The following is a 24,043-nucleotide window of genomic DNA, read 5'->3' as shown; positions in this document are numbered from 1 at the left end:
ACAATATTGATAATGTTAACTCTCTTTTTTTTGCTGCAGGTGATTATAATAATGCATGTATTTTTTATCATGTTGACAATACTAATGTCAGAAACACTGCCATTTATTGTGAAAGATTTGTGATCAGTTTTTGTATGGATTTTGTTTTTTAAGTTCTTGATTTAAACATGTTTCTGTGGATTCATTGTATATGCATGTATATTAAAAGATGACAGGTAATGTTTTTAAATCCTTCTGACCAAATTCCCTGTCATTTCTCCATAGAAGAACGTTAAAATCCCAAAGTTTAAACAAAACACCTTTTCCATAATAATAGCCATAAAACAGCTACTTTAAGCACGTGTTTAATGTATAAAAACACGAGAAGCGTAACAAATAATGAGCACGCATGCGCATTATGTAAATAGGCGGAGTCCATCAAATCGGCTCATTTAACGTATAAATTTAATACATGCAGTTGAGTTACAGCACTGTATGGAAAACACTTTAGCAAAATTTAAACAAAAAGTGCGATTTCATTGGCAGACAGACTTAGGCGAACTGTAAAGGTAGGAATGAGTTTGTACACAAATGCCTTTTTCCGTATTAAAAATTTAATTTGTTTTTGATATTTTTTTATCTATAACATTTTAGCGATTTAGATTTATTTTATTTTCTACTCTACTCTAATGGATTTATTTTTTCGGAAAATTTGATAATTGAATCTATATTTATTTAAGAAAAACTTTGCTTTAGTGCTATTGTTAACTGATGAAGTTTCATGGAGGGCACTGTAAGAATTTTTGACATTCTTAAAATTAAATTTAGTTAAAAATAACCACTTTTTGGCGCTAAAACGTCTTCGGTCACGCAAACGTCGCCGCCGTTTGGCGAAGTAATGGAAGTTACATTAAAAAAAAAACATAAAAAATCAGTAAATTGTTTTAGGTAGGAGAAAAGCAGTATTCGTTATTTCAATATAATATGTCTATTAATGTATTTCTATGCGCCGTTTATACAACTAAGCATGACATATAAAATGTTAATTTATAAATTCATGCAAAAATGAAAATACAGACTCTAGTTTGTAAACACAAACTTACGAATGAATCTACAGTCAATATAATATGCTCACAATTCAAATATGTATATTAAAGGATTAGCTGTAAAAGTGTTGGCTCAGGGTCTTCTGTTTGACAGACCCTGGTTGTCTTTACTAACATAAATTTGCAATACCGTTATTGCAGAAATTCTTTATAATTCAAACACTGATTCCAAGCGGAACGGAAAATCTTACTTAAGCGGAAATAGTACTTACAGCTTAGGAGTCGATATTTTTATTAATATGTCTTGTAGTTTGTAGAATATCAAGAAATGATTGTGGGTAAAATAAAATGAATTAACTAGAAATCGAAAGAAAAACGATCTTAAAAATGAGCATGAAATCAACTCTAAAATTAGGGATCTGGTAAAAGAAATTGAGTTAAAAACGAATAACAATATTTTAATGGAAAATCTTAAATCTGAGAAGGCAAAACTTTATAATATTATTGACAAAAGAATTAAAGGTATCTTGCTAAGGGATGTTTGTTTTTTGTTTGTTTTGGGTTTTACGTCACATCGACACAGTATAGTTCATATCGCGACGTTCCAGCTTTACTGGTGGAGAAAGACCTCAGGTGCCCTTCTGTGCATTATTTCAGGCACGAACGGGCACCTGAGTAGAACCACCGACGTTCCGTAAGCTAGCTGGATAGGCTAAGGGATGGAAAGTCAGAGAAAAACACAAACTGTTTTGCAACCTTGTAAAGATAAAGGCAGAAAAAAACTAATAAGCCAATTTAAAGATTATATAAATAACCGGTTTAAACTGCCCGGCAGTACTTACGCAGCTGACTGTTCCACGGTGGCGCCCCTCTGTGTTCCTCAGAAGTATGTCTTTGTTGTTTCATACTGTTTCAGTGACACCATTGTTTGTATCCGCTGTTGTTTCCTCGTCTACGGTAAGTATCTTCCCTTTTGCCCCTAGTTTTTGCACCTTTTTTTCCCGTACTTTAAATCCCCTTTCCCTGTGCGCTTTTACTTTGTGGGCCTATTAATTAATCAATTGCTTTTGATTTCTTTGTCGGTTACTATTATTTCCTTTTATGTAAAGATAACCCTGCCCGTGACCTGGTTTGTGCCATGACTTGTTTAGGTTTGGGGTCCTCCTGTGCTCTTGGCCGCTGGTTATGTTGCTAGGTCGTGTTTGGGTTACGTTCAATAAACGCCACTTTTCCTTGTTGGTATTAACCATATTTTATTTGAAACAAATCAAGTCTCTTAACTACTCTGATGATAACAGAAATCTTACGGAATTTCAAAAACAAAGTATAATTACTTTACAACCAAAGGTAGACAAAGACACTCTTTCATATATAATTTCGAGTCCGTTTTGTTTAATTAATGTAGACTACACAATAGCGTCAAAAGCCATTGCAAATAAAATAAAAACCAATTATTATTATTTGTCCGGAGCAAATAGATTTTTTATTAAAGGTAGATATATCGGGGAAATGTTAGAAATTAACAAAGACTAATGCATATCAATAATAAGAAATAGTCTCAGTCCGTCTGTCCTCTTCCGTCCGTCCATCCGTCCCACATTTTTGTCCGGAGCATATCTCAAAAAGTATTTGAGGTATCAATTTGAAATTTGTAAGGTGGATAGATGATATTCAGGAGGAGTGCATTGCATAAGAATAATAACACTACCGTGCATAATTTTTCAGTTATTGCCCTTTTTTCAAACATAATAATTGTCCAAAGCATAACTCAAAAAGCCTATTAGATATCATTATGAAACTTCATAAGTGCATAGATCTCACTCAGGAGGTGTGCAGTGCACAAGAATAATAACTCTTCCCATCATAATTTTTAAGCTATAGCTCTTTGTTATTTTTCATATTTATCTTTACACCTGAGTGGAGCATAACTTAAAAATCTGAGAGATGTCAACATGAAACTTCATATGTTGATAGATCTTATTAAGGAGGAATGCTGTGAGCAAGAATGATAACTCTACCCTGCATATCTTTTTAGTTATTGTCCTTTGTTATTTTTCATACTTTTTGTCCGGAGCTTATCTCAAAAAGTGTTTCAACTTGAAACTTCATAGGTGGATACATTTCATTGGGTAGGAGTGCAGCACACAAGAATGATAACATACCCTGCATTATTTTTCAAGTATTGCCCTTGTTATTTTTCATACTTAATTATTTAGCATTACCTAAAAGCCTTTGAGATATCAACATGAAACTTCATAGGTGGATAGATCTCATTCAGGAGGTGTGCAGTGCAGAAGAATAATAACTCTACCCATCATAATTTTTGAGTTATTGACCTTTGTTATTTTTCATACTTATTTTTTGCCTGAAAAACTCTATATAATAAAATATAAAAATAAAATTTTGCATCATTTACTAAAATTTCATTAAAAAAGAGATGTTTATTTTCCAAAAAATATATTAATTTGTACGAAATGATACACGCAGTTGAAAATAAAATCTGATCCGACGCAGTTGTATTTTTGGCAGTCTTTTCAACAGAGATAATTTTGGCAATATATGTCTATTTTACCGAATAAACACTTGCACTAAATAAAAAAAAACATCAGATAATTAGCGGTTTATAGCAATGTTCTGATGCTTTTGATTATTTAGAATGCATTGTGTCATGTCAAATATATCATTTAATTTGAACGTTTAGTACTGGTGTAGTTCTCCAGGAACGATTGTTAGGAAACTACCCGCCTATAGACCCTTTCATCAATTTGTCGCCCTTGGATGACGTCTTCGGGGGATACGATGGACAATGACGATACGATTAATAAGTACAATAATAGAGGGATATAAAGATCTTAATCCTTTCTCTTGTAAGATTGGCAGATTGAAATTGCCTAATTTTGTGTAATTGAATAAGATATTACATAAAAAGAATGGTGAAATGAATAAAAATGTTTGCTATAAAAAGGTTAACGATTTGTTTTAATAGTAGATCATATTCCTGGGTAACTGATCATGATTACAATTTTCGTTAGATTCTTAATAATGAAAATTTTATCAGGCAGTTAAATTGTACTAACTTGCTTATACTAGAGATATAGATAATATATCTATGTCTCTGCTAATATACAATACCAAAAAGATATTTTGAGTTTCAAAAATGTAAAGGTTCTGTAGCTTCGCAAAACGGCTGCGTAATATTTAATTGCAAGATAATGGTTTATCAAAAATCATTTTGATTTAAGCATTACTAAGACAATGAAAAACAACAATATAAATATACGTTATTTCAAAAAAAAATGTAACGGCATAAAAAGTAAAAGTTATTTTGAATGTACATGACTGTATACTATTTGTGTCGGCAAAAAATGCACTCTCAAAAAATCGTATATCACACCAATTTAAGCTGGTAAAGTAACATTTTCAACTTTTCAATTCATACTCTGCTTATCAAATATTTAAAAAAATCACACACAAAAAAAAAACAAGTTGTGAAACACGTTCACAGAAATTCGTGATAAACTGAATTATAATTTTCAGTATTTTTGTCTGTGCCAGTTTGTAGGACTCTGGATCGAGTATCAAATCAGTTAGGCATGACCAATAAAGTCCCTAGAATGATCCATAACAAAATTCGGACAATAAATATTTGGACAACTAACAAAAGTGACGTTATCTGATGTAATGTTATAACTCTAAAAAATGCACCCTGTTAATTAATATGTTACTACCAGTGACGCTTATATATACACATCTATTTATCTATGAAATAAGTTACTGGGAAAAGGTCTTTATTTTTATAATCATAAGAATAGATTTTTAATATGAAAATTATCTTATTATCGTCTGTTTCGAATCTAAAATAATAAAAGTCAATGCCACATGGTTTTCGTTCTTTCCGGAATATTTATAAAATTATATCCTTCACTGGTTCTTTGAAATATTTTTATACGGCATAATGAAAAAGAATCAGTAAGTATTGTCACAGAGTGCATTCTGTTATTGTTCTGTTAAAGCTTGAAAAACCATCATAAAAGACATTGGCAATCTTATTTTCATGTTTGTCACAAATACGCCAGAAGTTTGTAAATGACAGAAAATAACACAAAAATGGCCATTTAAATTTTATAATAGGCAGTTTCAGTGTGTATGGGTGTTTACAAAATATAAAAAATTTGATTTACTTATTAGCTTTTTATTCAAGAATTAGAAAACCTAGAATCTAGAAAATCTAGATCTAATAAATATATTCACTTTGAAATTTCGCTGTTTCACTCCGTAGCGAGAATTTATCTCTATCTTTGTTTTTGTATTTTTTTCTATTGTCTTGCTATTGAAATTATGTATGCATAAATTATTACGTTATATTCATAATTGAACGATCAGTATTTACGCATTTAACTTTCAATAAGCTAACATTCTATGCGACCTGCCTAGTTTTATCCCCAATTTACGTCACATCCGGCAAGGGAAGAAACTCTTCCCTGACTGCTATCGCTTAAATGAAAGGGTCTATATGACTGAAATACTGTTGGAAAAAGTCGTAAAATGAAACAAACAAACATACAAACAGTTAAACATGTTACTTTATTTATCATAATATCTGAACTAATATCCTATTTTTTCCTGTATGTTGAATATTATCCATATTTTTTGCAAAAATAATATAGAAGTCTATGAACTTGATTCACAAAATTCATTTTGGAAAGCTACGCTATTAGTAAACTGTGGTCTGAATGTTCTAGGTAATTAATGCTTTTTTTGTGGTATTCTCTACACTTTAGCTTTACTTGGGATAAGGACCTCAGGTGCGCCTTTGTGTATTATTTCAGGCAAAAGTTGCGCCTGCAGAGAACCATCGACAATTTAAAACTAGCTAGATAGGTTTTCCACACTCAAGAATCAAAAGTCCCTGGGGGTTTTCAAATTCACAGCAGTTCAGTGCAAGTGATTTGTAAACATCCTGGCCTCGGTTGGACACACCTGTCTGATTTAAACAATTTAAAACTAGCTAGATAGGTTTTCCACACTCAAGAATCAAAAGTCCCTGGGGGGTTTTCAAATTCACAGCAGTTCAGTGCAAGTGATTTGTAAAAATCCTGGCCTCGGTTGGACACACCTGTCTGATTTAAACAATTTAAAACTAGCTAGATAGGTTTTCCACACTCAAGAATCAAAAGTCCCTGGGGGGTTTTCAAATTCACAGCAGTTCAGTGCAAGTGATTTGTAAACATCCTGGCCTCGGTTGGACACACCTGTCTGATTTTTTTTAACATAATTTGTTAACCTAGCTGTACAAATCAGTAGTTTTTTTATAAACTACTGGCATGAAGTTTTAAGGTAACACATATTTTATTCAATTATAAAGAGAATAACATTTAAATTTCTTGTTGAAATGAAATATTTCCTTACTCTCTAAGATCAGTTTAACTTTGATATTTCGTTCATAAAGTCACATTAAGTGGTGTGCCAGAGAAGTTTAAAGTGTAAACAGGTGGTAATACTCTTTGATGTCATTTTCTGCAATTTTTTGTTTTGACCTTTGCTCTCGACTAAAATTGTATACAAGGTAAAATGTGCGCATTCATAATGATAAAGAAATCGCAATAGGCGTTACTATCATTCTTAATGCATAATTAAATAGCTGAACCAATATGCTGCCGGCAGCGAAAATACAACTACGTCGTGTCATTTTTTATTTTCAACTGCGTCGTATCATTTCGTATAAATTAATATTTTCTGGGGGAAAATAAACATCTCTTTTTAATAAAATATTAGTAAATTATGCAAACTTATATTTTGAAGTTTATGGTAAACTGTGAAAAAAATCTATATATAATTTCAAGGACCCAAACAAAAAAAGATAGGAATGAATCAGTATCATAAATGATAAACAAATTTACCATTTATTCACAATTTATTATAGATGGAAATGACATGCAAATTCAAATTCAAAACAGTCATGTGAGGCAATAACATGATTTATATATTGTCAAGAAAATAGAACAGTTATACACACAATTATTTCAGAAATATTTTATGTTTGTAAGTCAATATAATAATATTCTAGTCTGAATTAAGAAAATGTATTCTTTCTTTTGTAGCAAAATACAAATACATAGCAAGTTCTCTAATGACTATGCCTAAGCTTGGTTAAGAACATCCCTATTCTGGCACGGTATACTTCTACATCTATACCCATTGCTTAACCTGACAGTCAAAACTAGCCAAATAAGCCAATGCATTATAAATAAATTGTAAATAAATCAGTGAACTGGTAATGAATTGGGTCCATTTACAAACTTATTATAAATTGTTAATAAATCAGGTTAACAAATGGGTAATGAATTGGGTCATTTTCTTGACTTAGTCAATGATTTGTCAACAAATCAGGCGAATCAATTGGCAATAAATTAGGTTCGCTAACCAATTGATTCATTAATGAATTGCAAATAAATTGTTAATGAATCACTAATAAATTGTATTCTTTCCTCTTCCATAAACCGAACTTCATTGTATTAACGAATCATTAACAAATCAGACTTGATTGCGAATATTCATCTAATGGATTTTGTGTCAATTCCGGAGAAAAATAAGATGATAATAATAATAATATATCTTGATAAATTTTATTTGTTTTTTTTTTATTTTTTTACAAACAAAAGCTGACTAAATAAATAAAGAACAAACAACAAGAAAAAATGCTATGCCACCACATCATAACATTGAAAACTCTAAATCATAATGTGCATAGATCATTACATAAATATATCCCTGCAAATAAAACAGGTAATGACCTCATATCATTTTATAAATATCTCTACATTTCGAATTTCATTATTTAGCTACGATCATGACCTTCTGGAGCAGGGCAAATTTTAAAAGATATAAAAACAAATATGTTACGAGTTTGTCATATTATAATGATATGGGAGTTGATATGAAACTTAAAATTTAAGTTTGGAATGAATCCTTCTAAAATTAAAAAAATCCAATTTTTTCGAAACAAATATGAGCCAAAAGGGGAATAATTCTGGAAATATTCGTGCTAGTGTTAGGAATATATTCTTAGTTTTAGAAACTAGGGCTTTATGTCAGTCTGAAATCATCTTTGCCTTCCTTTTCAGTGTCTGTCTGGACCTATACACTTTTATTCCTATAATCATTAAATATTTGAATGTCTATACTGAGGCAATGAATGTCATGCTCTGAAATAGAAAATAAAATTCTCATAAAGAGTGACATATTTATAAATAAAGAATCAAAATTTTAACTTAGACTTCTGACATATCACTCTGCAAAAAAGAACAATATATTTTTGTTCTATTTGCAATACAATCTGAATACAAATTTCAACTCAGCCATTGTAATCAAATACACTAAAGGACTCAAACACTTTGGACTGTGCATGTTCTTTTGAAAAAAAAACCAGCAGTATATTTCACACAGTCTGATGACAGATAAATAATTGTTCATAAAACAAACGGGTGAATGTTCGATTTTATTTTCAACAGAGGAATGAACAAATATTTTGTAGCAAGCCCACAGTTTTTACAATGTGCTTCAATTGAATTTAAAACGAAATTGAAAGGCTATGACATTGAATTACTAAATGTACATAGACAAAATTCAGAATGAGAAGTATTATTATTTATCATTTACTTAATATTTAAAAATTAAAAATGATTAATATATATGCATGTAGCCCTATACTTACGCTTCAAAGACTGATAAATGTAATTTCCTTGGAACGTCCCATAACTAATAGCCAACTCTTCAGGATCAAAGAAGCCGTCCATCTGCATTTTATTATCTCCCGTTCATCTGCTTTTTATCATCTCATCAAAGATGCTGATTTTTACGTTCTGTCCTTTCTTTGCTGCTATTTTCAGTTTTCTGCGAGATAACTAAGTAAAAGAAAAATAGTCTTCTGAAGCTACTTTAAATAAAAAAAGAACATCTCGTTTCATCGCATTCAAATGTGCAGATGAGCTCAGTGTGAAACAATGCAGATTTATGTTTTTTAAAATGGGCTGTACATAGATTTCCTCATAAAAAATTCATGTACATGCGTGCATATTATAAAACTTGTATCTTGTATCATAAATATTTTTCAATCCAAATCAAATGAATAATGACGTGATGCCATTAGGGCGTGGGACGAATCGTCACTAAAATGGGGCGAGTCGTTATGGGGCGAATCAATCGTTATCCTAATCTGCACCTCCAGTAAATTTTATTTCTTTGTCACCTAACATATGATATAGATCTATATAGAAGGTTAAAACGCTGTGTAGAACAAAAAGAATATTCTGAACTTACCGTCTATCAGTAGTCTAGATGCCTCGATTGTTTTGTATCCATATTTTTGTGTAACTCCACAAGTTTTCACCTTCCAAAATAACCGCCTTTTTGCTATGCATAGAATTAATGCAAGGAAATGTTATTCCTAGCTACTATAGTATTGTATAAAGTTCCTAATTTTGCAGCTGCAATGACAAAATCTGTTGTAAGTTATTTTGTTTCTGACATTAGTTATATCCAAAAGAAAGAAAACTGTTTGTATGGTAAGATATCTTTTTTCTGAAATGGCACAAAATTTCGTTTCCTATCAATCTTGTTACGTTGTCGGCTGATAGGGGAAGCTTGGTAGGCTGCAGTTCCCTGCAAGATCTTATCGTTCAATCGCGCGGCTTGGAGCCATGCTGTTCAAAAACAGATGTAAAGTCCGAGAATATTAAAGGAATAGGAATGGATGGATTGATGTCTGTCTAATATAAATATTCATCATTTAAAAAGAGGTACCATGACAGTTTTTCTGTTGACATCAACCCTATAAGTGAGAAATTCGTGTTTTAAGACACTATTTTTTACTTGAGAAATAAGTTCATGGGCGCCGCCATTTTGGCTTTCTGTCATTCTCGCGAGACAGACGAGACCGAGATTGTGACGTGTAACACCCACTTCCGGTATAGGTGTACACGCTGGTACAACTGAAATATATCTTGATGAAGAACTTATTAATCTTATTGCGTACATTATATATTATTTATGAAAACATCATATGGAACTGAATTGCTTTAATTAATTAATTGAAGACGCCGCGACATTAATTATCATTTGTCCGATTTTCAAGCTTGCTGATGATCCCACCACATGATTTAAGCAATGACTGCTTAGTTTTCAAAGATAAACCATCAATTTCATTTGGGTACTATGAGAAACTTCTTCAAATTGACGATATATCCTTTTATTTTGTACTTAATTTTCGCTAGACAAGCTGTCCGAATAGGGTACATCGCCGGTCATATGTATCTTTTTTTCAGCGTAAAATATCAACTTAATCCAATATGCAGAGATCTGCCATTGACGCTAAAAATGAGAATGGCGCAGGAAAATCGGCAGCCAGACTAATATCGTATGAAAAAAAACTGTCCGTTAGGTTATTAAGGCACCCAGTCAGAACTGGTACCAACAGCAACAGGTTGACCATTCCCCTGTAATTACGCATATTCTCGGGTTAACTTATCCAGTTCCCTATAGCTTTTTTCCACGTTATCTACTTACTCAATCCCTTTCCCACACAGATACGCATTTCTACTACCGTAAATCTAATCCAATAAAACAAAAAAATCATAAATCTACTTAATATTTAAAATGATTATTGGTAACTGAAAAAAAATGTGTTACTTTTTTATGAAATGCTGTAGTTTGACAGGTGTGGAACTTAATTTCCCCTAAGGTCATTCAGTTCACTGATGAAGCGTAAAAAAATAGATGTCTATTTCGTCATTAGAATATTTGACAAGGGTGATTAACCAATCAGGGCAACATTGTGCATGATCAAAAGGTCTGTCGGCACAGAGGCATACAAGGAGCAATAAAAATCGTCAGTACACAGTGTGACAGGAACATTTGGTGCAAATTAGGAACAATTAAAATGGATAATGCACAGTATTAGACATAAGTAGTAAGAACCAGCAATTGTGTGAATAAATTATGCAAATTAGATTTTTGAGCAGCCAATAAAAATGTTTTGCCTGCAGTTAATATTAGGCTACGATTACGATGTAAATAAATACCACGCAGCATCATACGTTGACAGACATGTTAACAATTTACTTTTCAAAAGAGTTGCTTATATTTTTGAAATGTGTACATCAATTATAACATATTTTCACACCTTTTAATTTGAAAGTCAGAATCAAACTGCAAAAATTAATTACATGTACTATTAAGAACACGTTTTAGTAGGATTTTTATAATAATGATAATTATCGCCGTTCAATAATTAACAGGCAATTATTCGTTGGTGCGTTTGTTTATTTAATTGCATTATTTGATTGTGAAACTTTGTTAAATGATAACATGTGCATTTATTAAGTCTGTGAAATATTGTTTAATTACATTAAGATGAGACTTTAATGAACATAGCATTGTTTGGAGTAACGGGCATCACTGGCCTGAAGTACGTGGTGCGACCGGTACACGTTGATTTTTTATTTGTTTCTTTATTATTTTTTTTGATATTGTTACGTATTTTGAACCATAAAAAAATCTCCTCTACACCTCCTGTGAAAATTAAATTGTCTGGTCAATACTTAATTATATTAATATTTCGCTACGATTCAACTAGATTTATCATAAATCTAAAGATGTGGGGAAATGACATCACGCGCACCTGTTTTGTTACGGGCAATACACAAACATGGCCGCGCCTACTGATTTTTAGAAATCGGTGATTTAGCGATTTAAATTTTGTTATCATTCGTTTAATATTATTATTTGGCGGCAGAAAAATTGCAGATTTATTATTTATAGTATTCTTTTTCTGAAATCAAGTTTTTATTCTAACCTTGTCTTTCCCTTTAAGTCTCTTTTTTACGACATTTTACCTTTTTACGCATATACGTTAATCCATTCGACAGGTTTTTTTTTACTGATAAGGATAGGTCTAATCATAAAAAAGCCGTGGGTATGGATATGTTTTTCAGATTAATTATATAGCATGTTGCGTATTAACAATAAGAAAGACAAAAACTGATCTTGGTCACTCAAAATTAAATCTAGCGCTACGCATGGAATTAATAATATGTTGATGTTTAAAATAAGAGACTTGAAAAAAAGGTTGAAAAAAAAACATATATTTTTTCCAGTGACTGATTAAAAACAAGTACGGTAATGAGTAAAGGAAAATTTAAAAAAAAATGATTTGTATAGAGCGTTGAGAGGGGGTTTAGTTGTTATGAACAGTAAAACAAAAGTACATACATCAATGAAAATTTCTGCTATAAGCAAATTATGAACATCTGAAGTACAATGAATATGTTATGAATTGTATTGAATTAATCCTGGAAAATCTCTGTTTTAATGAATTATGAACAACTTGTGAATATCTCAGAACTTTAAAGTGTAATGAATTTGTAATAAATGGTATTAAATGCAGTCGGGAAAAGTTCGATTTCCAATAAATCATGAATAAATTATACATGCATATATATTCCAGTACAAGTGTAATGAATTTGCAATAAATTGTATTGAATATATTTCATGTTTGTAATCAATGGTTAATAAATCTGACTTTTGTAATTAATCTATAATAAATGAGGTCTTTACTTTCTAGTAAAAGCACAATTTATCTATGATTCATTTAATGAATCATGAACAAAATTTCATTGTATTAACAAATCAGGAAAACATATTTTATTTCAGATTTATTCACAATTTTGATATAATTTGTTGATGTATTTTTTTGTTTGGGGAAAAAGGATGTATAAAGCAATATGAACTGCGTCACATCCACAAAATTTCATAAAAATTCTGCTCTGCTTCGAGTTGCAAGTTCGCTAAAACTTTTGTTATACAAAATAGTTGTGCAAGCAACATTAACAGAACGAAGCGGAAAATAGTGGAGCGTGTTAATACATATATTTGGTTTTCATTCATTTTCAACAAAAAGAATTATAAACAAAACATACCTTTTTTCTAAGATGGCGGCGTTTGTTTACATTTTGTAGGATACGACACAGTTTTGATTCCCCGCCCATGTGCTATTAAGGTGTTTTTAGTATACAATCACTGCTTATTAATTGCGTCACGTTATCTAGTTGTCAAGTCAGGCGCTCTCGCCGCTATTTTGATATAATTCCAATGTCTACATTGAATCATGAATAACCCAACATGAAGCTAATGCTATATATAATAGATATGACATTTTTATGGGTTATGATAAGGTCCCTGAATTTAAGTGTTGTTGTTGTTGTTGTTTTTGCAGTTACACTGTACCAAACATTTTTTAAGATGAACTTTAGGAGCAGAATATTGTTGATATAGCTTCAGGAATTTGAACGTAAAGATTCTTTTAACCTTCCTGTATATGCGAGGAATTTGTTTAGTTACCTCTTTTAATTGGTTTACTTTTGAGACGTTTCCTTCAGACATCACATCTTACACACTTGCTATACGTAACATGTAAACATTTTGTTCACCATCGACACACAAAGCATTTTTGATGATTTTGATATGATGCGCTTTTGTTTTCTGTTCCATCTATATGAGTGTCGGCAGAATATTGTACCACAGATGTAAAGAAACATGTAGCTTGTCAAAGTATCCATTTATAAGCAATCCGAAATCAATCATGTTTAATAAAATCTTGGATAATTGCCACTATATCTGTTAATTGATGAGCGTTCACTAAAGCGAGTTCTTAAATATCGTAAGTGAATATGACGAAATATGTTATAAGTATTTTAATTCTACATTGTTTTTATTATATATTTGCATGCTATTATATAGAGGATATTTGTTTGTTTTGCATGTAAGATTGAAATATAATTTCACTGAGTAGACACCAGATGCAATATTTTCACGAGTGGCGTAGTCATTCTGGTGTTCATGAATGAAATATATTTCAATCTTATATGTAAAACAAATCAATTTTCTTTTTATTTCATGCTTTTTAAGTGATTTTATCTATTCTTTACTGAATTTGCCGCGTAACGTCGCGCGTTCTCCTTTTTTGACGTCATCACATTATGACGTCACATCATCAATTTTGAAATATAGTTCTGTTAAATTCCTCTAACTTTGTTACGTTTTTAAACATGATTTATCACACACCCGTGCCGATTTTGCGACTCCGTCAATATGGTATTGATATCAAAAATAAGCCACGCCCATTTTTAACGGACTTTTTTCAATTGCTTATATTCTCATTTTCATCAACATGTGAATTTTACAATGTAGTCTCATACCTTTACAAGTCTTGAATCAAGATGCGATATTTATTTATTTATTATTTCGATTTCAATTACGAATAAATTAGACAGCGAATAGTTTTAACACCAACTAAATGAGTGACGTCATAATTTATATTGCAAATGACATCATCAATGTTCACGTCATACTATACATGTAAACATAACAAACAGACTTGACGATTTTCTTTGAGAACTTGTAAATGTTTGCTTTATTTTGCCGGATTATTATTTAACAAGTGAACAAATTGTTTCGTTTAAAAAATAAGACGCATGTTTGTGTAGCTTGTGTTTGATTGAAGATTTGACTTTTGTTTGATTGAAATTATCGTGAACTTTTGAATTTGACAATTCAAGACGAAAAGTGCAGTAATAAAACACTGGAAAGCATGAAATAAAAAAAAGATTATATACAGAACGTTCATAGTTATGTCAATCAGGGGATCAAATTGTTTGATAGTAAGATCAAAATAACTAAAAATCAAGGTAACATATAGGTTATATGTCCTGTAGCGTGTTCAAATTTAAATAAGTGGCATAACACAAGGAAAACAGGATGCCATGATGCATTCCCAGCAAACACATGACGTTAAAATAACGTCGGATTAACGTTAGATTTTGGTCACGACATCGGCGACCAAAATACGACGTAAATCTGACGTCCAAAAACCGATGTCTATTAGACGTTTCTTTTTGATGTCGTACTAACGTCAGGTTCTAGTCGGTGTCCTGACGGTAGGTAAAATATTAACAAAAAATAATCCTAATTCGCTGTTGTAATCATTTAAACTTTTTTTCGAATGTTATTTTGGTAACAAATTAAGTGTTTATTTATAATACTGCACGTTTGTAACGTCGCTTTTCATTGGATAGTCGTGACGTTTATATAGTTTTATATACACGGCTGTTGTCGTTTCATGAAGAAATCTTTATTTTTTTGTCTAAAAAATGATGTTTGCTGTATTATAAATTCGTTATAAAGATTGTTGACAGGTTATATGGCCATATATATAAACGGTTATCATGAAACTGTTACACAGATGTACCAAATGTTTGTATGTTATCATTAGTTTTAAAGATATATTCTTTTTTGCATTAAACAGTTGCCTTGTACAATAAAGTCATCTGTTTTATTAAACATCAAATGATCACTTGAGTGAGCAAGAAACACATTTTCTTTTGATATATAATGAATCTGACGCTATATAGGCGTTCGCATTATGATCTATGCTTATTTTTGCCTACAAAATATCAATCTATTTTGTATAAATTAGGCACTTCATACATTTTAATAAATTTGGCAGTTTTATATCAATACAAGCATTTGCATTTTAAACGTATAAATAAGCAATATTTTTTATCATATAGTCAGGGTAGTTTTTGATAAGACAACTTTTAGCAGTTACCACTCAGTATATTTGAATATGGGCTTCTCAAGTAGTCTGATATATGTGATAGATCATTGTTATTAGTCTAAAGTAAGTTTGCATACAGATAAAAAAACAACAACTGTTTCCATGCAAACCAAACAGCTCTCAAGAGTATTTTTGATTGCAGACCAAATCTCAGTATATCTGCATACACGTCAAACAGAACCTAGTATGTTTTTTCTGTATGTCTACATATGGACACCATATCTCTCACTTTGTCTACATATGGACACAATAACCCTCAGTAAATGTTATCTACATTATGGACACAATAGCCTTCAGTAAATGTATGTCTACATTATGGACACAATAGCACTCAGTAAATGTATGTCTACATTATGGACACAACAGCTCTCAATTTGTCTACATATAGAGACAATAGCACTCAGTAAATGTATGTCTACATTATGGACACAATAGCCCTCAGTAAATGTATGTCTACATATGGGCACAACAGCTCTCAATTTGTCTACATATAGAGACAATAGCACTCAGTAAATGTATGTCTACATTATGGACACAATAGCACTCAGTAAATGTATGTCTACATATGGACACAATAGCCCTCAGTAAATGTATGTCTACATTATGGACACAATAGCCCTCCGTAAATGTATGTCTACATATGGGCACAATAGCCAAAGGCAAACTGTTGGTCTGCATATTGTCACCATAGCCCTCAATATGTCTGCATAATGTCCCAATAACTATATCTGAACATGGACCTAAAGTCACTTAGCATGTCTGCTCTCAGACTAAATAGCTATGACGTTACACAAACGTTTGTTGCTCTCGATTAAAGGGTCCAATTCAAACAATCATCAAACACAAAGAGAGTGTGCTTGACTATCATCTTTCAAATGCAAACTCAAAGTGTAATTAAAACTTATTCATACATTAGGACTAGGAAACTGCAAGTTCTACATACACGGCTTCGCGTTAAATGTATATTTCTTACTAGGAAACATTACTCAATAATAACTCTATTGTTGTTGTTATCTTTCTATAACTACATACCATTTCTTTTTCTTTTGAACACTTTATAATGATTTAAGAGAACGTTTCATAAACATCATATCAAGCTAAACTTTATCGATGCAAATATTACTATATGACGATTGTATATTAGTATGATGTAATATTTTCCTTACTGTTTAAGATTTCATTCACATATATACTTGTTTAAATACTGAACTAAAATTATATTTTTAATCTCCTTTTCCTCAGATCTAGATTAGATGACTTTTCCTCAGATCTAGATAAGATGGCGGAAATCATGAAAATGATGTTTCTTGTGGCATTTTTACTTTTGCATGCTGAATCTGTAGAAGGTATTTTTTTTTTATCTCATAGAATGTAACCAATAAACTTCCAGTATTTACACCATGTGATGTTCCAGTATTTACACCATGTGATGTTCCAGTAGAAAGCATTATTAGATCCAATCATAGTTCAGCTTCTTTTTCATTTCCAGAGTCAGATAAGCCACATCAAATCTATATTGTACGCCAAACAGCTTTGAGTCCAAAGTAACAAAGTTCTGTTAAAAAATTTACTGCTTTGTTATCGTTTAATTGATTTCAATATTGTACTCAACAATGAATATTCAATATTGTACTCAACAATGAATATTCAATTTTGTACTCAACAATGTATAAGAATCAGCGGGTTACATATCTAATTATTTGAACTTAAATATTAACGATATCAATCGTTAAAGACATCTATTTAAGCTGATTTTATAATTTAGGCTATGAATTTCGACTGTCGAAACCCACTTCACAAGACCCAGAGGGTTTTGTAGAAATATTTTACGATGGTTCGTGGGGATTAATAGGAAACCCAGAATTTCGATTTTCTGACGACACAGCTTCACTTTTATGTAGAAAATTCAAGTTAAGGTATGTTGTTGTAATCTGCACAACTATTGATTTGAAGCAATACGTAAATATTATATACATTATTCAAACTTCCTTTAATATATAAACACAGCAGTTATATTTACGAGTAGGCATTTTCGGCAACATCGTTTTTCTACATGTAACGTTGAATATAACATGTAGGTAGGTGATCAACCGAAAATGTTATAAAATCTCACATTATCTTTTCTTCTGACAATGTTTTAGGAATTTAAACATAACAATTTTAACAAAACCACCTTTAATATTATTTGTTTGTTGTGGTTAAGTCCCCTTTCCTCCCAACTTTAAGGTTTAGAAATATTGTCGGCGAAAAATTCATTAAAGCGAGATAATTTATAAAGACAAAAAAGACGAATATTTGTTTAAATGATCGTGTACGTATAATGTTGTAGAGACAAATACTTATTAGAAAGACCAATTTGGTTAAAATCACTTCTTTAAGATGATAAGGAAAAAGAAACTACCTGGAAACAAAAACAAAAATATATACTTACATGGCTAATGCTTTTTTTTGTGTGTTTTTTTTTTAAATTTATAATATGTAGTATGTTTGGATATGGTGCCCGCAATATTTACCAATACGGAAACACGTTCAGTCATTTTTGGTTGCAAAAATTAGAATGCAATGGAAATGAACAAAGTATTGATGAATGTGTCAAAACTGACGACTTTAGACGTACCCAATTTATAAAAGATGAAGGTACATCGCTTCAAGATTATGGCAGCAAGCTATATTGTGTAGGTAAGTAAATACAATTTTACTAAATTGGTCTGCGTACTAGTATTTGTCGTGTTGTTGTCTGTGCAATGAAATTATTTATATGGCAAAACAGTATCTGCTTTCGGATTGAAGTTTGAAAGAACGATTGTCCCCAATTTTTAAATGAAAAAGAATTGCACTATATTCCTCTACGCTGGTTAAAGGATGTTTTTCATTTCGCAACGTTCCTCGCATACGAGTTAAAAAGTAAGTTTAGTATGCTATCTGGACCGGGTTGTTCAACATTGATAAGTGATAACCAACGGATAAAAACATTATCCACTGGCTAAAATTTGTCTTTTGGATAAATCTGTTGCTTAAAAGTTATCTTACGGATAAAATGCGTTATCCAGTGGTTAACTTTAACCAGTCTATGGCCATCGAAAAATGCCCTTAACCATTGGTTAGCCATCATCATTATAAAAGTAAAACTCATAAAAACTGTTTTGACATTAGTTTTTTCTTACAAATATGTTTATTGTTTCTAAACTAGAAAATTCCTATGAAATGCATATGATTAAATTGAAACATTTCTTTTTGGTACCCTTTTTCAATTGAATTTCTTGTTGTTTCTCCGAAAATTCATTTCTACAGGCATAACTTTCTTTGACAATGAAACATATAAGTCGTCGCAAACTTATAGTTAAAAAGTTATACATGTTTTGATTTATTTGATAATTTGCAATTTCATAATCTTTTATAGCAAAGTTAAATTGAACTACTTTACATTTGAATATGCTCCTGATTTTGTTAAAGTAATAAGAAAACTCCTTAAAATGTATTATTTCATTGTAAACTCATTTCTATTTTTCCCGCCGCATGCTTTATATGCTTTTCTTGTTTATTTTCCCGCCTTTTATTAGTATATAAGGTTAGATGATTTAGCATACAAGTCAGAAAATTCTTTAGGTTCTTAGTGTGTAAGGTCTTCTTGAAACTACTTTTGGATTAAAATTAAAGTGCTATATTTTGGATATTTAAAATTATTTAGTTTCTGTGGTTACATTTAAAAATAAAAAAAAGAGTTTTATATTGAGCATAGTAAAATTGATGTTTGTTAATAAATCATGAAAGTTAGGCATCATATTAAACTGTTAAACGTTTCTTGTGTTTAGTTCTATTTTCTAATATTACTAAGTAATTGTTATGACAAATAGTTATAACAGATACTTAGTAGTAAAAAACATAATACAAAGGGTGAAATAAATTCAAACACTGTTTCAGTGTGGTATAAAGATTTCAGTCTATGAAACATAAGTTAAAAGAAAAAGAAAGTCTACAACATAAGTGTCAGTACTTATATTTATTTTGAATATAATCTCTCTTTTGTTTAATTCCAAAAATTTGAAAGCATGAAACATGAAAAATTAATTATTTTGAAACTTCCTGATTCTTAAACAATAAATCGGCCAATTTATATTAAGAATCGCTAACCGGCCATGTTTCATTGTTGCATTTTACCAGTTAATAAATACGCAATCCTCTGGTTATGTTTTTATCCAATGGATAGCTGGTCAGACACTCACATTGATATTTCCATAGACTTACATTATAAGAAATGGTCCCTAATCCTACCTTAAAATTAATTTTCATGCTAAAGAGCAAATTTTTCTAGCAGAATGAAATGCCTGACACATAAAAATGTTCCTGTTATATAGGGGTAGCCAACCAAATTTTTCGCAAAATGACTTCAAAGAGGATTACCCCGATTTCATTGAAATTTTCTGCTGATTTTTAAATTAGTATTTTTTACTTAAAAATACCCTACTTTCATCCAATCACCTCATATAAATTGACTCATACGGTTTTTTTCAGCCAATCGCTGGCTATGTTACAATGCAATACCCTGACCAGCTGGTCGCTAGTTAGTGGATAAGGGGGCAGGGGACATATTCGAATGATGGCCCCGGTCAAATTTTTTAATAACTCAGACATGGTGTTTTAAAGGTACTGATAACTTCTGATATTTCTCAGTCATTGTAATTCTTTCTTGTTTGTGTGTAGGAAATGAGATATATTTTTGGGTTTTTACCCGAAACTAAGCATTTTGGTAGCTTTGTATGTATTTCTGACTCTCCGAATGGAGGTGAAAAAGTTAAAAATCAAGCTTTGACAGTTGGCGCCAAACAAGTAAGAAATTTCAGATAAATTTTGTGAAAAATCTAAACGTATGACAGACACTTTATTTATCATTTCTGAAAATGCCATAGCTTGCACTGCGTGTTACTGATATTTTTTAAGGAATCGGGCGGATTCTGGAGTATGCTGCATCTTCATGAAGATTGCCTATATTGGTATATTTTAGGTGTGATTTTGGCTGGGTGGGGGTAAATATAAATTGCCGTCAGTCATTTTTTGAAGGAGCAATGCATGCAAACTATTATTTTCTTCAATGTATGTCATTTATCATTGAATAATGCTGTGCAACTGGTTATCTGCCTGTGAAACAGATTTTGAAATATTTGGAATTGTGTTTCTGGTCACACTGAAATACAAAATTTTCCATTTTTAGGTCCCCTGCCCCCTAAGTTGTCTACCTCTAATGCACTACCTCCACTTTGAAGAGTATTCAAATAGGCTACAATCACTGTCAAGTGTATTGAAACTGAGGGTCGTGGGTTTAAACCCAAGGGGCAACTTTTTTCTTTCTTTTTTGTTTCTTTTTTAACATTTTTCATGAATCTCATAGATCCCTAATGGAAGAAAAAAGCGTTTCATTTTAATTATATAATTACTGTAGGTATTTATTTGCTAAATAATGCCAAATTTAATGGCAAATATGATACCAGATATTTTCAAAGTTAAATAAAATAAAAAATGCACGGTAAAAGTATTTCATATTTATATTTTAGACCAACAGATACATTTAAAAAAAACTTTAGGCAACTTTGAAAACACCCCTCATTGTGGAAAATTTTAGGGATAATTTATGAATAAGGCTTTTTACATAAGGAAATGGTCAAATTAGTGTTTAAAGTGGGTGGGGTAGGGTTACATTTTATACATATTAAAACATTTCGTCATTATTTGTTTCCTAACAATTAGCAATAGGAAAACATTTTTTTATAATGATGACATTATAGATTATCTAGAGTTTCCTCATTTCTGAAAAAAATCCCTTCTAATGGCAAAGTTTTAGTTTAAAAATGTTCATTACTCATAAACAGCACGGTAAATTTTGTTTAAATTTTGCATACGGGTGACATTTAAGGCATATAACTGTCCTATGTTGTCAATTTTACAGTTCCTTATAGTGCCCATTAGGGATGTTCTACCTTAATCAATGTTTTGAACAACCCGGTCCAGCAGGTGGTTTGAGAGTTTATCTATCTGTATAATAGAATAGATATAATGATCTTTTCTTTTTATAATCTTTATAATTAGTTGATGTATCCGGTCTTCATTATATTGCACTCAGGGGACATTTTTGGAAGCTTAAATATCTTAACTACGACTCCCCTTTTGTTTCTAATTATTTCAACCAATTTCTGCCTTTGTTCTATGATTCAAGAATGCTTATGTCTGAATCTATATCTAAGATGGATGATATCATTTTCAATGCATTGTTGACTTCTATTAATCCGTATCTACACCTTAGAGAAATTTCGTTGTTTATCTGTGATTCTAATATCATGTTAAGAATATTTATTAATCAGAGATGTTATCATTCTGATCTTTGTAGGTCAATCACCAAGAGATAATATTTGTGTTCGAGATAATATTCTTTAAATCAATTTTGACATTATTGAATTTCAATATCCCAACATAAATATGAAGCACTTAATTAATCAATGTTCTTGCTTTTTTTAAGTAAACACGCATTATGTTCTAACTTTGGAACGTATGGACATATCTGCTCTAATTTACACAAATTTGTATTTTAATGTTTAGAATTTTATTCATTTGGAGCTTAGGGATCCTTGCGGTAGCGAGTATATTAGCATGCATACCAACTATAAATTGACATAATGAACCAGGCAGCGAAGTTTCCATCTTGGTCGTTATGGATGATCTTCGCTGTTTCCACTTTTCTCTAAATAGATTACAGACTGATGGGAGGACTGTCACCAAATACAGGCATGCTTCTAGCGGCGTTTTCCGGCACAGAACATTCAATGTGTTACCAAGGTTTTGACAGCAGTGCAGGAGACGTGGTGTGTAAGCATTTACGATATAAGTAAGTAGATATAGTGTTCTACCTTCTATTTTTGTAAACAAGTGTAAAGAAATACTTCATATTCATATGAAAATAAGACAAGTAATTACATTCTTAAACTAAAAAACATTAACATTTAGGTTAAAATATTTGTTTATGCAGCAAAATCTTGATCCATTATCACTGTTCTATAGATATAGCATAATCATCTGCATGTTCAGCCAGCTTAACCTTTTAAAAAGGGGCATGATGAATGTTACCTTGCATTTAATTAACACTAGCGTCCTTAAACGGGCTTAGTCAAACCAAGCCTGCAAATATGTTATAAAAGTTTGCCTTTTATCTTTCTTTTTTTTTAATAATTTTGATGAATTTGTTATTTCATACATACAGTATAGAGAATGAAATAAACAAAACAAGTAGAGACGGAAATAGATATATAACTTATAACAATTATTTAATTGTTATTAGCGGTTTGGTAGCTTTTACCGAAGGTGATCCCGGCTCAATACCATTATTTAACAATACACTAACATGCACGGGAAACGAGAGCTCTCTAAATGAGTGCACAATGTCTAATGCTGTCATCGAGAATTGTACAAGAGCTGTTTATATAACATGCAAAGGTGAGTAACACATTCGAAAACATAAAAAAAAAATTTTGGACAGTTGCTGAAACATTTCTTTAATTACGCTTTTATATTTGCTGACGTAGAAAACATGAAAGCATATTTTTCAAGTGAATGGACATGGTTTTATTTTTTTGTGGTAGAAATTTATTTGTATTATTTTTGTGTATGACTTATATATATTTGAAAAACGGTGTCAAGCAGCAAACTAACCTCCGTAAAATAGTTTACCGCCGTCATCATTTCTTTTTTTTTAAATATAAACTGCCCGGTTAAACATTTTTATTTCTCAGAATATATATACATGTTTCAATTTACAATATACATTGTACACAAGACATTTCAAATATTCTTTAAAAAAAAACAGGATTGGTGATTGTTAAATCTAGTGTTTGATCGATTATATGACAGCACAAACATAATGTCCACTATGGAAAAAATCAGATTTTTTAGCATTGACAAATTTACTGTAAGATTAGTTAAATACAAAAACCTTAAAAGTTTTAATCTTATTCAGCTGTTAGATTGACTACATGGAACGAGCATAACGATGAAGGTACTGTAGAGATATTTTACAACGGTTCTTGGGGATATCTTAGTTCTTGGGAACCTAGATATGGATTCAATGACGTAACTGCACAATTTCTTTGCGAAACGTTTGGTTTTCGGTTTGTTTGTTTGTTATTTTATTTAAACATGAATGGTTACTCCTGAAATCAAAACAAATAGAAGCATTTAGTTAAGTATTTCATGAGCATTTATGAATAGATCTTCGGCCTGTTGAATGTTGCCGTTTATAACCTGTTTTTTATCATTATTTAACGTTCATACAAACAATATCTTATTATAGTGGGAATCGTATAAA

General features: G+C 31.1%; 1 protein-coding gene across 2 annotated transcripts; it reads left to right on the top strand.

The window, feature by feature from the left end:
- The first annotated feature begins 412 nt into the window (after nucleotides 1–412).
- Nucleotides 413–24,024, top strand: LOC132733889 (neurotrypsin-like). Of its 2 annotated transcripts, none has more exons than XM_060720615.1 (7): nucleotides 413–548; nucleotides 16,939–17,042; nucleotides 17,462–17,612; nucleotides 18,179–18,375; nucleotides 22,435–22,570; nucleotides 23,021–23,175; nucleotides 23,696–24,024. In XM_060720615.1, the coding sequence occupies exons 2-7, from the start codon at nucleotides 16,976–16,978 to the stop codon at nucleotides 23,890–23,892; spliced, it is 903 nt and encodes a 300-aa protein (XP_060576598.1). In that variant the 5' UTR covers nucleotides 413–548; nucleotides 16,939–16,975; the 3' UTR covers nucleotides 23,893–24,024. The 2 variants fall into 2 exon arrangements, with proteins under 2 accessions (XP_060576598.1, XP_060576599.1); XM_060720616.1 differs by having other exon boundaries at nucleotides 427–548; nucleotides 16,965–17,042.
- The last annotated feature ends 19 nt before the right edge of the window (nucleotides 24,025–24,043 follow it).

Source organism: Ruditapes philippinarum, unplaced genomic scaffold (genome assembly GCF_026571515.1).
Source record: "Ruditapes philippinarum isolate M1 unplaced genomic scaffold, ASM2657151v2 ctg105_1_1_1_1, whole genome shotgun sequence".
Lineage (NCBI taxonomy): Eukaryota > Metazoa > Mollusca > Bivalvia > Venerida > Veneridae > Ruditapes > Ruditapes philippinarum.
Note: the sequence above shows the minus strand (reverse complement) of the source record. Positions and strands in the feature narration are given on the sequence as shown.

Bases quoted from the DNA above. Each gene is read 5' to 3' on its own strand.
- LOC132733889 (XM_060720615.1), top strand. From the start codon at position 16,976: ATGGCGGAAATCATGAAAATGATGTTTCTTGTGGCATTTTTACTTTTG. The intron at 17,613-18,178 runs GTATGTTGTTGT...TATAATATGTAG, and splicing joins TGTAGAAAATTCAAGTTAAG to TATGTTTGGATATGGTGCCC. The intron at 23,176-23,695 runs GTGAGTAACACA...AATCTTATTCAG, and splicing joins TGTTTATATAACATGCAAAG to CTGTTAGATTGACTACATGG.